Raw genomic sequence first — 17,092 nt, forward strand, 5'->3', positions numbered from 1 at the left:
GCCGGGGACCTTCCGGAGATCGCTTCGTCGGTTCGCCTGGCTAGTCCTGGGCTGCCCGCCCGCCCGCCGTAAGGGAAGCGCAGTCGGGGGCACCCGGGAGGGCGCGGACGGCGGTGGGCGAAGCGGCGAGCGGACGGATTTCTGCCACGCTTCCTCCCCGCCTGCGCTCCTGGTTTTTACAGTCTGTTAGCCTGAAGTGCTTACAGACTGTAAAAACCCTGGAAAAGGGGGCTAGGCGAAGGCTTTGGCTCCCGAGGGAAGGGATGAGTGGCGGGGTTAGTAGACAGGGCAAACTCCCCTCGCAGGAACCTCCGGGCCGCCCTTCCCGTCTGGAGGAGGAGGAGGAGGAGGAGGAAAGCGGGACAGCAGATTCCACCCGGAGCCTCCCTGAGACCTGCCCTGTTCCAGCTGCCTGGGTACCCCGCCTGCAAAGGCCCTTTGGGGCCCTCAGCAGCCGTTAAGGGAAGGCAGGCCGTTCCCTGCAACGGTCCCAATTCAAAGGCGGTGTCGGCGTCTGTCGGGCGGGCTCAGCCTGGAGAGGGGAGCGTCTCCCGCAGAACCAGCCAATTGTCAGACCCAAAGGAAGAAACTGAAAGAGATCCCAACTGCTCCGTTGTTTCTGAAACTGGAGTCAGAGTTTACAAGGAAAAAAATAATACTTGCAAGATAGAAAACGATCTAAAGGTTGTTTTTTTTTTACTCCTTTTTCCCTTGAGGGTCTATTTGTCATTGACAGTCCAAATGATACTATGCATTTCAGATACTTTCCCTTCCCAGCTTTTAAAGAAGTTTATTCTTTTTTCAGAGGCTGACAAAGATGCTAGCAGATCGAGCCCGGAAATCTCTGCTTCCTTTGAAGTTACCAGAAGGATTTCAGAGCAAAGTGGTTGCACCACGCAATGCAAAGTTGGTTACAGAAGAAAAGAAGGATGCTCCAGTATGTTCCTTTGGGGATGGATGGACACATGCGGATATTTGAAAATGGGTCATGGGATAAAGGAAAACTTCCTTGGGTTGACCTTCACACCTGTTGACTATATGGCCTCAATTGTGTTGTTTTCTTGACAACATTAATGCTTTACCTTCTACCTTCTGCTTAGCTGATTTCTGACTTCCCAGTAGAATAACACTTTATTAAACTTGCACATCACCTGACTCTCAACAACTTTGGGTGACTCACAGCAATCAGCAAAGAAATTGCAATAAAATTAGTAAATTACAAAAATATGATAGCAAGTATGGTGACTAGAGGGTTTCCACACTTCCTTGCTGAAGGCCTGGGTAAAGGTTGGCCTAGTCACCAACCTTGAGATTTCTGGATGGTTTCCTATCAGTGTCTGAAAACACTCATTTCCCAGAAAGCAAACTAGAACAATAAGCAAAAGTAACTGAGAGCCAGTTTGATCTAATAAAGTACCATGCCAGAAACAAGGAAGCTGTGAGTTCTAGTTTCACCTTAGGCATGAAAGCTCCTGGGTGATTTTGGGCCAGTGCCTCTCTCTGAGCCCAACTCCCTTGATAGGGTTGTTGTGGGGAGAAAAGGAGGAAGAAGGTGTGTTGGATATGTCTGTCACCTTGAGTTATTTATAAAAATAATAAAGATAGATTTAAAAAGTACATCTAAAAAATAGTTTAACCAAAAATACAATTCCAAAACAGGTGAAGTCTGAGACTGAACTTGCACTTTTCAGATCCAGCGTCCAATTCATGAAGGAATGTCAGGATAAATGGACCCAAGTAATGAAGTACTGGTGGTCCTTGACTTAAGATATCAGTTGGGAATATCCATCGCTATACAAAGCATCCCTGAACTCCCAGCTGCTGCCATTACCCAAATCCCATGAATCCCATAGTCCTTAGGCAAGACAATTTCCTGTCAGCTTCTCACACCAAAGTGTCAGTGGGGAAGCAAGCAGGAAGCTGCAAGTCGCAGGTTGCAGGTGCCAGGTGGGGAAAGGAGCAAGGGGGTATAGGTGTGTGTGCAGGAAATCACGGGGAGGTAGGGCAGTGTATGAGCAGAGACATGGGAGGGGCAAGTCAGGAAAGTGGCACCAGTTGGTGGTAGGAGAAGTGCAGTGAGAGCTGGGGAGGTTGCATGGAACTTCAAGACCTGGTTGTAACCACTGTTTGTTTAGCACTGTCATAACATCAGCTTTGGTAAGCAAATAGTGGTAGATTGAGGGATACTGACCACCAAGGGCTGCAGGATGCTGAGATATATTTAGTGTATCACAGGCTCCTATTGCATAGAAATCAAAGTTAATGAAGATCAATGTAATGCAAAACAAAGAATACAACGTCTCCACAACTATCCATCAGAAATGGCTTTGTTCATCCTAAGGAAAATAGGGAAGCATAGAAGAAAGCTGCAAATTAAGGTTATTACAAATGAAAATTCCAATAATTGAAATGGACAATCTGCATTTATGACTTTTTAAAGAATTTAAGTGGGAAATCATTCTTTTGTTTGGACTCTACCACAACAGGTTGTAAGCACATCTTATGAAACAGGAACAGCAGGAAGAGCCAATCTTGATGAAGGTGTTGATGCAATTTTGTTTCTCTTTGCAGCTGACACCCTCGGCTTTTCTGAAAGAGATATCTCTCACAACGGAACAAAGGCTGGCAAGCACCCATGAAGTACACTTGCCTCGCATTATTCAGCTTTTGGACATGAATGAAACCTCACATCAGAAAGTAAGCATTTTTTCTACTTTAGTGTAGGACTTCTGGGGCTTCTTACAATACACAGGCATAAAAAGATATGGCACAGGATTTTATTAGCTTAAAAAAGATAAATAAATACTTGTATATTTTTATATTAAAAAAGAGAAGAGATGTCAAAGGTAATAGGAATTATTTGAAAAATCCTAAGGCAAAATTTGTTGTGGCATCCAGGAAGTGAGAATGGGAATGGTCTGATCGGGGCCATGTCTCAAAATGGCATTCTTGGAGTTGTGCCTATTGATGGGAATCATCCAAATAAGAACATCCAAATGGGGCTGTTTTTCAGTTTACCCCATGCAATAGCAATTTATTAAAGTGAACCTTCAATTTAATTGATTTCTGGTTAGCAGAATTTAGATGCATCTAAATAAAGTATGCCATGTGTTACATGCTTGTGTGTATTCCTGTCTGCCACCTTATTATGCATATATGAAATGCCTGACATTACTGTAATAGAGAGGCAGTTTGGTCTAGTGATTAAGGTTAGAAACTGGGAGACCATGAGATCTAATACCGCTTTAGGATCTAGTCCCTAGACTTTGAGCCAATGACTCTCTTTGAGCCAAACCAACCTCATAAGGTTATTGTTGTGGGAAAATTAGGAGGAGGGATTTATCCCTTGAGCTGTTTATCAAAGTAACGAAGGTGGGATATAAATTAAATAATTAAATAAAATTCAAATTAAACATGTAAAATTCGTTGTGAGTTAACTGATATTCTGCTTGAAACCTGTTCCCTCCTAGTTTATTAAATGAGTTTGTGATGGTAAAACCAGTGGCCATTTGTTCTCCTTTATTGGAGTGTCAGGCCCTTTGCTCCCGAGTCTCTTACTTCATATCTAACTGGAAGAAGACTGGTCCAGGTTGCTCCCACACTGTGGCCTAGGAAACAATAGTCTCCCCCTTGGCTACTGCAGCCAAATCTCAGCAGCTGGAAATCAGCCCTAATTCTTTGCCACAAAATGAAGCCACGCCAGGCCACTGATTCATCCAGTCTTCGATTCTTCCTTGGTCATGCAGAGCACAAGCTCGCCAAGGAAGCCGCAAAGCATGAGGTGGGCCTGATATTTTTTTCCTACAAGATACTCAAATAACAAATACACACAGTCCTCAACCTACAACCACTATTCAGCTCAAAATTTCCATTGCCAAGTAATGCAGTTGTTAAGTGAGTTTTGTTGAATTTTTGAGGTTTTTTTGCCACAGTGAATCACTGCAGTTGTTAAATTAGGAACATGGTTGTTGAATGAATTTGACTTCCCCATTGACTTGCTTATCAGAGAGTCACAAAAGGCAATCACATGATTTTGAGACACTGAAACCATCATAAATGTATGCCAGTTGCCAAGCCCCTGAATATTAATCATGTCACCCTGGGGATGCTGCACCAGTGGTGTGAAAAATTACATATACCAATCACATAAGTCGATACCTGAGGAGAGGAATTGGAATCTATCCAATCTTCTGGGCTATCTAATAGTCAGCTTTTCCTGGGGAGAAAAGCTTTTGGCTGAATATCTGCCTCTGCCACGGCCCTTCAAAGCACCAGGGATTTGCCATACCCCCATATGGCCAGAGTTGAGAGAGCTCCAAGGCTTAGTTTTATTTAACAAACACAGCTGTGAGTAACCTGAGTGGTTGACTGTGGCTAAGTTTTAAACTGATCTCACATTTGACACTGATTTGGTCTATTTAATGGATCTTATTGCCAGTGTCATCTGCTCTTTACCTGAAGGCGTAATGGTTATAGATGCAATGTAACTGCACTGTAAGCAACCCCAGTATTATTTCCATCTGTTGCTCTACATCTTCAGTTCTCCTCTGTTGATCTGGATCGGACTCTGTTTCAACCATTTCCATCAGAAGTGGTTTTTCAAAACTATGCCTCTTGTGAGCTCTACGAAGTACCACTGATCCTGAGGAACAACGACAAGGTAGCCTTCATCAGCAGAATTGGGATATGGTTTGTGGGGGGGAGAGGGTCATGGGAGGAAGGTGATACAAAACTAGCGTAGGTGACTAATACTTGAAAAGGAAAAAGTTAAGGGAAACTCCAATACAAGCCGGAAGTAAACAAATAGAATGAAACTTAACAGGGAGTAAAAGCATGCATTTTGTTAAGAAAAATGAAAGAAAGATGTGCAGATTAGGGGAAATTTGCTCATGGGCAGCACTCAGGAGGAGAACTGGTGTACTAGTGTACTAATAAAAGTCCAGCATGTTCCAACAGTAGAAGGGCAATTACATCTTTTTAAAAATAATAATTATTGAATTAAAAAATAAAATAAAAGACAATACAAACTAAACACAGAAAGCAAAATAAAAATAAAGAAAAGAAAAAGTGCAAGAAAAAAAGAGAATTTTTTAAAAAAGAAATATTTAAAGAAGTGACTTTTGATCATCATAAAAAGTACAAGGAGTAAGTCTTTACCCAAAAAGGTTACTTGCAGGTATCTTTTCTTTCCCTTTGCTAGAGATTTTCAAATTAGCTGGATAGGAAATGGTGTACTGAATCCTGAAGTGGACTTGATGACCTCTTAGGTTCCTTCCAGCTCTATGGTTCTATAAAGAGAGACCCATGACCTCAGAAGCAACATGATTTTCTGATTGGCTCGTTGGCTGAGCGAAAAAAAGAAGCAAGACTAGGTCACTGAGGCAATCAGTATCCTGTTGATATTGTAGCTTGGATTTTTTCAGCCACTTTATCTCCAGCTCTGTTTTCTTGAGACTAGGTGTGTAAAGCAGTACAGCCATGTAGAGGTAACAGGATAACAGTTAAAAGGGAGGGCTTCTAGTCCAACCCATTGCACAAGCAAGAGACCCTATCCCATTTCAGACAAGTGGCTGTCCATTCTCTTCTTAAATGCCTCTGTTGTTGTTGTTAGTTGCAAAGTCGTGTCCGACCCATTGCAACCCCATGAACAACCTTCCTTCAGACCTTCCATGCATTGCTTTTTCCAGGTCCTGCTTTCTGGTGCTTTGGAGAATAAATTATTCTTTGTAGCAGCTCTTCAAATGCTATTATATCACTGTCTATTAGGACACTGCTATCAAGTTGGTTTAGTTGTGCATGACTCTATTTTGTTTGTTCTGGGTTAAATGTAAGACTCTTAGAGTTAGTTGAGTGGACTGTGTAATTCTATTTGTTGTCCTCACCACCCAGATCCCAGAATGCATCCAGTGGCAATCCAGGGTAATAAGATTATAGTGCAGTGATTGCAAACCTTTTTCTTATGCCACACGCGCTATGGTGCATGCGCTATTTTGCACGTGCGTGCCCACTCAATTGCACACCCACCTGCGCATGCGCACGGGACAGCCCACCGTGCATATGCGTGCGACCCCTCCCCAGGCTCCAGAGGCTTTCCTGAAGCCTGGGGAGGGCGAAAACAGCCTCCCCCGCCCCCCAGAAGCCAGAAATGGCCAGTTCCTGAACTTCCTGTTGGCCAGTTTTTGCCCTACCAAGCCTTTCCTGAAGCCTGGGGAGGGCAAAAAATCAGCTGGCTGGCGCGCACATGTGCATCGGAGCTGACAGCTGGCGTTCCACCAAATATGGCTCCGTGTGCCACCTGTGGCACACGTGCCATCGGTTCGCCATCACCCTGGGCATTTTTTATTGCTCAGGATGCCTGTTTGCTATGTCTTGACCTATGGGGGTTTTAAATACTTTAAATACTTTGACCAGCAGCCCCTACCCCATTTACCAAACAAAAGCCCAACTGTTTTCTTGTAATCTTGATTTAATCTGTTTACTGATTGCCTCCCTTAATTCCTGCATTTCCTGCAGATCCCACGGCTTGTGAAGATTGTTTGTGAGAGTTCACCTTACTTCAGAGTCATCAGCCCCAACGATGTATGCAACAAAGTTGCACCTGGCATGCCCTCCACATTCCGCATTCTCTTCACTCCTGAGGAAAACAAGGTAATACTTTTTCTGATGCATTGTTCTACAAAGTCATTCTCTATAAATATGCCCACCCCCTTCCTCTGTTTCCCCGGGCTGACACCAAAATCACTTTTCCCCCTCTCTGTCATAATGATTACAAAACTGGCAGACCGAATGCATGAATCCTAGCAATACTACAACACAAATCTGTGAAACACACAGCATATGTATGTGTGTGTGAGAGAGAGAGTGAGTGTGTGTGTGTGAGAGAGAGGGAGTGGGGGTGGAGAGAAAAATAAGATGTGGAAGATATATTATGATGAAGTAGTGCATATATAAAGGGGGCAAGTCTTGGATCACAATAATACTTCCCTCACCTTGTCTTACTTCCCCCTCCCCTTCTGGACACTGCTGCATTCAAACAAGATGGACCAGAGGAATGCCGTTGATATAATTTACTTGGACTTCAGTAAGGCATTTGATAAAGTAGATAATAACCTACTACTAGATAAAGTATATCTTCCCTCCATCATCCCCCTCTACCCAAATAATAAAAGAAAATGAGGAAAAAAAAAAGATAAAGTAGAAAAATGTGGGTTAGACAGCATCACCACCGGATGGATGTACCCTAAGGCTCTGTTTTAGGCCCAGTACTCTTCAACATCTTCATCAATGATTTGTATTGAGGGGATAAATGGGGAACTCATCAAATTTGTAGATGACACCAAGCTGGCAGAAATAGCTAACACTCCAGAAGATAGGTTTAAGATACAGAAGGATCTTGACAAACTGGAATATTGGGCACTATCTAACAAAATCAAATTCATTGGTGAAAAAAGTAAGGTTCTACATTTAGGCAAGAAAAACAAAATGCACAGGTACAGTATAGGTAGTACCTTGATCAATAGTAACTGAGAGGGATCTTGGAGTCCTAGTGGATAATCATTTAAATATGAGCCAGCAGTGTGCAGCAGCTGCCAAAAAAGCCAACACAGTTCTAGACTACATAAACAGAGGGTTAGAATCAAGGTCACGTGAAGTGTTAATATCACTTTATAATGCTTTGGTAAGGCCAAACGTGGAATACTGCATTCAGTTTTGGTCACCACAATGTAAAAAAGATGTGGAGATTCTAAAAAGAGTGCAGAGAAGAGCAACAAGGATAATTAGGGGACTGGAGGCTAAAATATATGAAGAAAGGTTGCAGGAACTGGGTATGTTTAGTTTAATTAAAAGAAGGATTAAGGGAGACATGATAGCAGTGTTCCAATATCTCAGGGGTTGCCACAAAGAAGAGGAAGTCAAACTATTCTCCAAAGCACCTGAGGGTAGAACAAGAAGCAATGGGTGGAAACTAATCAAGGAAAGAAGCATCTTAGAACTGAGGAGAAATTTCCTGACAGAACAATTAATCAGTGGAACAACTTGCCTCCAGAAATTGTGAATGCTCCAACACTGGAAGTCTTTAAGGAGATGTTGGATAACCATTTGTCTGAAGTGGTGTAGGGTTTCCTGCCTAGGCAGGGGGTTGGACTAGAAGACCTCCAGGATCCCTTCTAACTCTGCTATTCTATTCTATTCTATTCTATTCTATTCTAAGATGGCAGAAAATTAGTCTTACAAGAGAAGATAGACAGAAATTGATCTGACACATCTTGCTTACTACAATTGTTTTGGTTTAATTAACATGTATGAAGCGAGCCATTGGTTATTAAACAAGCCTCAATGGCAGTACAATGCACTTGTACTCACTCTGTCTATCTACAGTGAATATCTGCATTGCAAAAAGATTGCTGTGTCAGGGTTCCAGAAAAATCAACTCCAATTGAAAACTCCCAAGGCAGACATTTTCTCAAAGTTCCATTTTATTAGAGCAGGTATACTGGCACATCTGAGAGTTCCAGGTTTTTCCTCAGTAAGTCAAAAGTCCAAATCCAACCCCTGCACCCATCAGTCCCTCACATGGTCCAATCCCCATCTGTTCCAACTTGAGACATCACTTTAACCACTCCTCCAGGTGCAGGAATAGCATGAACCTGACCGAAAAGAAGAATGCTATTACGTCTAACTACATTCCCTCTACTAAATCCCTCCTGCTTATTTCCCAAGCACAAGAATCAGCAGGGAAGCTTCAAATGTTAATATGTCTCCCAAAGCTGACAGGGTATCCTTTCCAGAGTACTAAATACGTAACCGACCCCAGTGCAGTCTGGAGTCAAGAATCTTCTTAACTTCATAATGAGTTTCACTCTGCACTATCAGTTGGGGAGGAGCAGCTGGTATGGGTCTCAGAGTAGATCCTACCGCTGGTTTCAATAAGCTGCTGTGAAACTCCAGATGTATTTTTCCCAGTATTTGAGGGAGGCTAAGTTGGACAGTAACAGGGTTAATCACTTTCACTCATACAAATAGGACTGAGGAATTTAGGTCCGAATTTCTTGCTCGGTAACCTCAATTTTAGCTATTTAGTTGAAAAGTATACTTTGTCTCCTATTCGAAAAGGTGGTTGGAGAGACCTGTGTTTGTCTGCCTCTTTTTTATATTTCTCAGCTGATTCCACTTAACCTTTCTTAGTATTCTCCCAACCTTTTTGTAATGAGGCCAACCATTCTGTTAGGGACATGGAAGTGGGTGGTTCTCTAGGCAATTCAGGCATAGGCACAAAATCCATGCCGGTAGTTATTAGAAAAGGAGTCAACGCTGTACTACTATGTACTGCATTATTATAAGCCACTTGTACGAACAGTAGGAAATCCACCCAGTTTTCTTGTTGATAATTTACATAACATCTAATGTACAGTATTGTTCCACCATTGCATTCAATCGCTCTGCCGATCTGTAAGTAGTGGGATGAAAAGCTGAGCTAAGGCCCTGGGATGATCCAATGGACCTCAGGAACTCCTCCAGAACTTAGCAGTAAATTGGACTCTGCGATCTGATATTACTTGTGTGGAACGCCATGAAGCCTGTAAATGTGCTTCACAAAAAGTCTTGTCAGCTTTTTGGCAGAAGGCAGTCTGTTGCAGGCTGTGAAGAGAATAAATCTCTTATTTGGAGAATAAATAAATCACAGTCCAAATCACCGAATTTTCTTCACTTTCCGGGAGTTTGACAATAAAGTCCATTGTAATCTCCTCCCAGGGTTTTGTGGGTTTGGCCACTAGCTGGAGAAACCAAGAGGGCTTCCCTGGTCTGGATTATATGGTGGCATAAATAGCACAGCTTTTTTTTTTTTTCAAATATATTTTATTCATTTTCACATTCCATTTTACAGTCACTTATATACTGGATAATTGCTATAAGAAAAGAAATAGAACAAGATAAAAAAGAAAACACAACTCATCATTCACAACCCCACCTGACACTTCCATCCTCCATACACCCCATCTTCCCCCTCCAACTTTCCTTTCCTCCCTCTAACACTCCCCTCCTACTTCCCTTTCCCCTCAAACCTTCCTTCTCCCCTTACTCCCAGCACACCCTCCTTACATTCCTCTTACTCCTTCCTTACTCCTCCCTCTTCTTTCCCTCTACCTCCCTCCTTGGTGTATTCCTTTATTCAACTGTTGTTTATTAATATAATATGATAAAAAATAAAATAAACCAAGAAAAAAAGAATATAAAGAAAGAAAAGAAAGAGAGAGAGAAAAAAAAAGAACAACCGTATACAAGTGCATTCTTTTTCTTATTGAGACTATATTAACACCCCCCCCCCCCAATAAATCCCCATCCCTAATCCTCCCGACTTCCCAGGGCCCACACCTGGCACTGCCCTCTGTCTAAAGTATCTTATGATCGTATAGATTAAAAATAAAAGTAATATATTAAAAAAAATAGATAGAAAGAAAATACAAATTATCTAAAGGAAAAAAAGGAAAAAAAAGGAAAAAAACAAAAGAAAAGAAAAAAAGATCTCTTTGTATTAAGCTCAGCCCCCCATCTTTATTTATGTTTAAATAGTGTAAGTCATTCTATATGTTTTTTATTCTCGTCTCTTGCTTCTTTGTTATTTACCCCAACCTCCTGTAAACTCTCCAGTTCTTCTTCCTTAACCTTATATTCAGATAAACATTTATACAAATTTGTATAGACATCAATATACCATCTAGCTCAAAATAATCTCACCAAACTTTCCCTTCTAGTAAAATTTAAGCAGCGTGGATCATTCCACACATTCAAATATTACTTTTCAGAAAAATAATCTCATCAAACTTTCCCTTCTAATAGGATTTAAACAGCGTAAATCATTCCGCGTGCATTTTACCCTCGTCCCTTGCTTCTCTAATATTTACCACTATTTCCCATAATCCCTCCAAATAATCTTTCTTAACCTTATTTTCAAACAGTAATTCACACAAGAGTCAAAATTTATACAAATTTGTGCAGACATCAATTTACAATCTAGCTCAAAATAATCTGACCAAACTTTCCCTTCTAGTAAAATTTAAGCAGCGTGGATCAAATATTACTTTTCACAAAAGTCAGTTTGCATTCTATCTTAAAATGATCCCATCCAGCTTTCCCTTCTAATAGGATTTAAACAACGTAAATCATTCCGCATGCATTTTACCCTCATCCCTTGCTTCTCTGATATTTACCACTATCAAATTTATACAGACATTAGTTTTTAAAATCTAACTCAAAATAATTTCACCAAGCTTTCCCTTCTAATAAAAATTAAGTATCATGGATCCTTCCACATATTCAAATAATACTTTCAGCAAGAATCAGTTTACCTTCTATTTTAAGATGATCTCATCAAACTTTCCCTTCTAACAGAATTTAAACAGCGTAAATCATTCTGCATGCATTTTACATATATACATTCAGCATCACCCCACCAATATCCAATTCCGCTTTTTCTACCGGAGAGAGGTCGCAAACCCCCATTCAATCCACAACTTTGACAAATATTTTAGAATGTCTAAATCCTCGCTCTCCGCTTTTCTACTTCTCCGAGGGAGGGAGAGCTACCCCCTCCATCTTGCAGCCATGTGGTCTGTTGCTTGCCTTCTCCTTCAGCTTGTCTTTCCTCTTTTCCAAGTGAGTCAGGAAGTCCCGCCTTCAAAGTCTTGTAATAGAAATCTCGAGCCTCCGAAACAGAATTGAGACGAAGTCTTTGATTCTCAAATGTGACCGTAATGCCGGCTGGGGCCTCCCATTTATACTGAATCTGATGATTTCTAAGCTCTTTAGTTAAGAAAGTATAGTCTCTTCTTGCCCTTAACATCTGGAATGGTATTTCCTTGAAGACAATCAAATCCTGGCCATCAACTCGCAAACTATTATTGTGAAACTTTTGCATGATCGCATTTCTGGATTCTTTTGTGGAGAAATATATAATTATGTCCCTCGGGAGCTGTCGCTGTTCCGCTACCAACGAATTCTGGCGATAGATTTTCCGAATCTGCCAATCAAAATTAAGTCCCGGGCTTCCCACCGCATGGCTGAAGGCTTCAACAAAGGTCTGTTTCAGATTCTCTCGCTCCTTTTCGCGGAATCCTCTGACTCTTATTGCAAATGCCTTCTTGTTAAAGTTTATCATAACGAGCTGTTCTTGAGTATCTCTAATTTTTTGTTGTAAAGTTTGAATATTAGTGGTCAAATTAGAATTAGCCTCCTCCAAACTTTCCAATTTATTCTCTATTTCAGCGGTATAATCTGACAGGGCAGACACGGCTACAGACGTATTCGCCTTCATTTGGGCAATTTTAGACTTTAAATTACCATATAGCTCCAATACAAATTCTTTAATTTCTTGTTTAAAATCATTAAACATTTGAAAGAAAAATTCCTGTGTTAAGAATTCTCCAGTAGAGGGCGTAGGAGACAAGGGCTGCGATTCCTTAGTAGGTTCTTTAAGTTGATTCATAGATTCTTTAGGCACATTCATAGAGAGACGCTTCGATTTTGACCTGGGTGCCATTATAAATAAACAAATAAACAGCGCTTTCGCTCCCCTCTGTTTCCAAAAAAAGATTATTTTGTTAAGGAGCGGTCTGCAGGAAGGTAAAGCCGGCTAAGTACATCCCCTATCAGTCACCAACGGAGAGAAATCGCCATTTTGAAGTCCGTTTAAACAAAGAAGCCTCTAGGATGAAGAGGCTGGTATTTAAGATAGTAATAAAAGCATAAATCTCACAGGGGTGGGACCCGCCCGTATTAATCCTAGCTTCAAACAACTTTGCTTTGTCCTGGGGGGGGGGGGTGTCGCCTGTCTAGGGCTGCAAAAAAAAGGCAGCTGAGAAGAACTGGCTGGAGATAAAGGCTCCGCTTACGCTGGATCTAATCTCTGTCCACAGCCAAAAAAAAAGAGAAAGGCTGTGAATTACGAATAGACCCTAGCACACAGAGCTGCTCCCTGCCCCTTTATAGCCAAAAAGGGGTGATATCTATGATCTTATTTAGATATACAGACCAGATCTCTGAGAGGAGCTCGGTTGAGCCCTCCTCGGCGACAGGCTCCTCCCCCAGGAAGTCCAAATAGCACAGCTTTTAATGTAAAACCTCTATGTCGGTTTTTGATCTTTGGCACCAGAATTGTCTCCTAACCAAATGTAGGATTTTTAAAAATCCAAAGTGTTCCCCTACTCAAGAATCCTGACTGTTTTAGCACCATTAGTCTTATGCAGCTGGGCACATAAATCTTACTTCCTTTCTAAGTCAGTCCCTCCTTCAAAGTTAAGTCTGTTTGGTTTTCTTTAAACCAGGTATCCTTTTGACAGTGCAGCTTTTAATTCCGCTGTCAACTTGTCTTCAGGGAGGTTGGAATGGCATTTGGTTTGTGCTCTAGTGATTGTTTGGGCTGCTGGTTGGGCTTTGGAAACTATGGCATGTACTATCTCTTCCTGTCGGCTGTCAAATTGGGGTTTTCTGGACAAAGCGTCAAACAATAGGTTCCCCCCCCCCCCAAATGTATTTTAGTTTGAAGTTAAAGTTTTTCAAATACTGAGCCCAACAAACTTGTTTGGGAGAAAGTTTTCAAGGAGTCTTCAGAGCCTCGAGGTTTTTATGATCAGTCCACACTTCAAAAGGCTCCTTAGCCCCTCTAGAAAATATGTCCAGGATAAGAGAGCCCATCGCACCATAAAGACGTCTTTTTTCCAGACCGCCCATCTGTGTTCAATGTCAGTCAATGTTTTTGACACATTAGCACAAGGCATTAATTCGTCTTGCGAGTTCTTTTGAAGTAGAACAGCCACTACAGCCACGTCACTAGCGTCAGCTTGGACTATAAAGGGCTTATTTGGATCAGGATGCTGGAAGATTGGCTCCGCCACCAACAGGCACTTTAAATGTTCAAAGGATTTTTCACAGTCCATTGTCCAAGCGAGAGATTGGCTAGATTTTGGCTTGGTTGGAGATGGGCCGGTTTTTAGTAACTCAGTTAAAGTGAGCCTGACCTCCACAAAGGAAGGGATGAATTATCTATAAAAATTTGCAAAATCCAGGAAGCTTTGAAGTTGCTTACACATTCTTGGGGGTTGCCAAACTAGCACAGCCTTCACCTTTCCAGGATCCATTTCGATACCTTGATTAGACACTTGGTAGCCAAGATAGTCCAAAGATTCATTATGGAATTCACATTTTCACAACTTCACGTAGAGTTGGGCAGCTAAAAGTTTTTTCAGCACTTGTCTGACTTTTCCAGGAATCCGTTTCCTTGGGCCAAGCACCTAGCCTTCGTGTCATCTCTGCAGATTCAAGGGTTCTCACCACGTCTGCAGAAGGAGAATACCGGGTCTCAATGAATTCTCCGGTATCTGTTCCCACAGCTCCTTCTGTGATCTCCTCAATCTTTGTTTTGGTTGGTGCAGGGGCTTAGCATGCCGGATAACCCCCTTTCGGGTTGCTGTTTTTTAACATAGGGATTTGGGTTAATGTCAGCATTCCAGATAAACCCAACTCCAAGAAAAACTCCAAGACAGACTTTTTCTCAAAGTTCCATTTTATTAGAGCAGGTATACTGGCACATCTGGGAAAATCTGAATCTGAGAGTTTCAGGTTTTCCCTCAGTAAGTCAAAAGTCCAAACTCATCCCCTGAACCCATCAGTCCATCACATAGTCCAATTCCCATCTGTCCTAGTTCTAGACATCCCTTCAACCACTCCTCCTCCAGGTGCAGAAATACCATGACCTTGACTGAAAAGAAAAATGCTATTATATCTAACTACATTCCCTCTACTAAATCCCCCTTGCTAATGTCCCAAGCACAAGAATGTGGCAGCGTGGAAGCTTCTGATGTTAATATGGCTCCCAAAGCTGACATGCTGGATATTTCCAACTCTCCATGAGTTTGTGGAGATTCTCCATACTTTCCTATCCTTGCAAACCGTTTTTTCCCATAACATTAATTAATACATTGCTTTTTGCTCTATAAATGTTTCACCTCTCCTTTTGAGAAATTCATCAAGTCCAACGACCAAGATTCTGGTCTCAAGTGTGTTCATATGTTGAGGACTACCTATCTGCAAGGACCTTGAACTACTCTGCAAAGGTCATGGATTTCTCATTTTTCACATTCTTCTTTCCACCCAGGATTATTTCCATGAATTAACTTGCATTACTGAGAGGGAAAAATTCATTGTGCCTATCCGAGCAATTGGTGCCCGAGGCATTTTGGATTTCCCAGACCAACTGAATTTCTCCACATCTCCCGTCAAGAACAATACACAGAAAACTCTGCTTGTTCGGAACATTGGCAACCGAGAGGCCTACTACCAGATTACCACCCAGAGGTGAGGTCTTGAATTTTCTCCTTAGGCCAAAAGGATTAGGCAAGGGAAATAGACATCAGCAATAAGTTTGCCAGTGGTTTGGATTTTTATCTTTCACAGACTTGACAGATTTGTAGGTTTAGAGGCATAGGGCAGACTTTCACTAGCTACAAAAAACCTCTTTTGTGCTATGTTAGAAAGTGCCCATTCTGAGCTATAAATGTTTTCTTCTATCCGATATCCAGCAGATTTGAGCAGCAATTAGCCTCCTCCAAAACAGTGGCTTTGCTCAAGTATTCCAGCAGGCCATGAATCCGAGTGAGTGTGCTTCTTGCTTACACTTGCCACCTTCCTTGCCACCCTTCTCTTGTGGGCCAACCTCCTCCTGTGCTTCCAGAAGAGGCAAACAATGGTTTACCACTAATGTAGCATTGAAAAGGGGGAAGAGACGTAAACTCTCCTCATATGCATCTGAATGAAGCTTCTTTGAAAGCCAAGCTCCATCCTCTCTTGTGATTGTACCTTCTCAAGGGAAGGGGCAGGGGAAGATTAGAGCAAGGAATTGGCTTCTCCCCAACCTCCATGGACCTTTGGGTAAGCTTCACTTTTAAGTAAGATTACAATAAGGAAACGAGGAGGAAGCAGGAGAGACTGAGTGGCAGAAGGAAGTTAGGGGTCCTTGGTGTTCTCTGAGCTTGGTTGTTTTCTTGCAGACGTTTCATTATACAAACTAAGTAATATCAGTCATGATGTTACCTAGTTTGGGTAATGAAATTTCTGGAAGAAAACAACCAAGCTCAGAGAGTATCAAGGGACTCTCATTTCAATCCTGAGTACAAATATCTCCTTTATATACTGTGTATATAGTTGTTTCCTAAAGCCACCCAGAGTTGGTTGTTAGATTGAGATGGATGACATTTAAATTTAATAAATTAAATAAATAAATAAATATTAAAACAATACTAAGAACTCTGAACAATTACCTATTTTTATTTCTGTTAAATTTTATTCTATTACTTTCAGTTCTTTTCTCTTTGGCTTGATCATATAGAATTTTATTTTTCCCTTCTACAAAATTGACGAACCCAATTCATCCCCAATATTTATAAGTTTGGATTGCAGTGAAATTAAAATATAATGAAATTGTAATGAAAAATGAAACTTATAGAAGACTATGGTGAGACCTCCAGGCTGAAGCACAGAAGCACAGAAGCATTTATACCTTCAACTGTAACAGAACATGCAGTATGTTGCTCTCAATGGAAAAGTAGGGATAAATGCAGAGCTGTATCTGCCTTGAAAATCACCCATGTTGAACTGTGTAGCACAGTCAAACATGAGCACAAGAAACGTCTTTGGACATTTGTATTATGTATGTGATAAATTGATTTGTATTACTCCCATAAAATATTTTATAAAACTTAGATTTTGGACATACTGTATCCTATAAATTAGCCCTTCTTTGAAAAAGGTCCTACAGTGCAATGTTTTGCTCATTTAATGGCTATAAAGAGAGAATTTTAGTAGTAGATAGGAAAAAACTGTGATTGCATCCTGGTTTGTATCTGTGGGGACTGCTGTGTAAAAGTTTATGGAAGTAAAACAGGGAAGGGTGCTGTGGTTGAGGGAGGGGGGACAGGTGTGGTTCGTGCCTCAGTCTGATTGAAACGGTTATTTCAGTGTGAGAAGAGAAGGAACTTCTTGTAAAATTCTTGTAGGAGCCATCTATTGTCGATTTCACTTCCAGTCACCATTTGTTTGA

The 17,092-nt window shown here is 41.3% G+C and overlaps 1 protein-coding gene across 4 annotated transcripts in view; it reads left to right on the forward strand.

Annotated features, from left to right (window-relative positions):
- Positions 1-817: 817 nt before the first annotated feature.
- Positions 818-17,092, forward strand: part of HYDIN (HYDIN axonemal central pair apparatus protein) — a 264,762-nt gene continuing 248,487 nt past the window's right edge. For all 4 annotated transcript variants that reach the window (XR_015698493.1, XR_015698492.1, XM_087729550.1 and 1 more), the window contains exons 1-5: positions 818-937; positions 2,572-2,697; positions 4,541-4,660; positions 6,514-6,648; positions 15,152-15,351. Coding sequence is in view for 2 of the 4 variants with exons in the window: in XM_087729550.1 (XP_087585676.1) it covers positions 818-937; positions 2,572-2,697; positions 4,541-4,660; positions 6,514-6,648; positions 15,152-15,351 (701 nt within the window). In the remaining 2 variants the exon portion in view is untranslated. The remainder of the gene's footprint in view (positions 938-2,571; positions 2,698-4,540; positions 4,661-6,513; positions 6,649-15,151; positions 15,352-17,092) is intronic.

This window comes from Thamnophis sirtalis, unplaced genomic scaffold (assembly GCF_051295495.1).
Source record: "Thamnophis sirtalis isolate CommonGarterSnake01/CBP01778 unplaced genomic scaffold, rThaSir2_p1.2 scaffold_14, whole genome shotgun sequence".
NCBI lineage: Eukaryota > Metazoa > Chordata > Lepidosauria > Squamata > Natricidae > Thamnophis > Thamnophis sirtalis.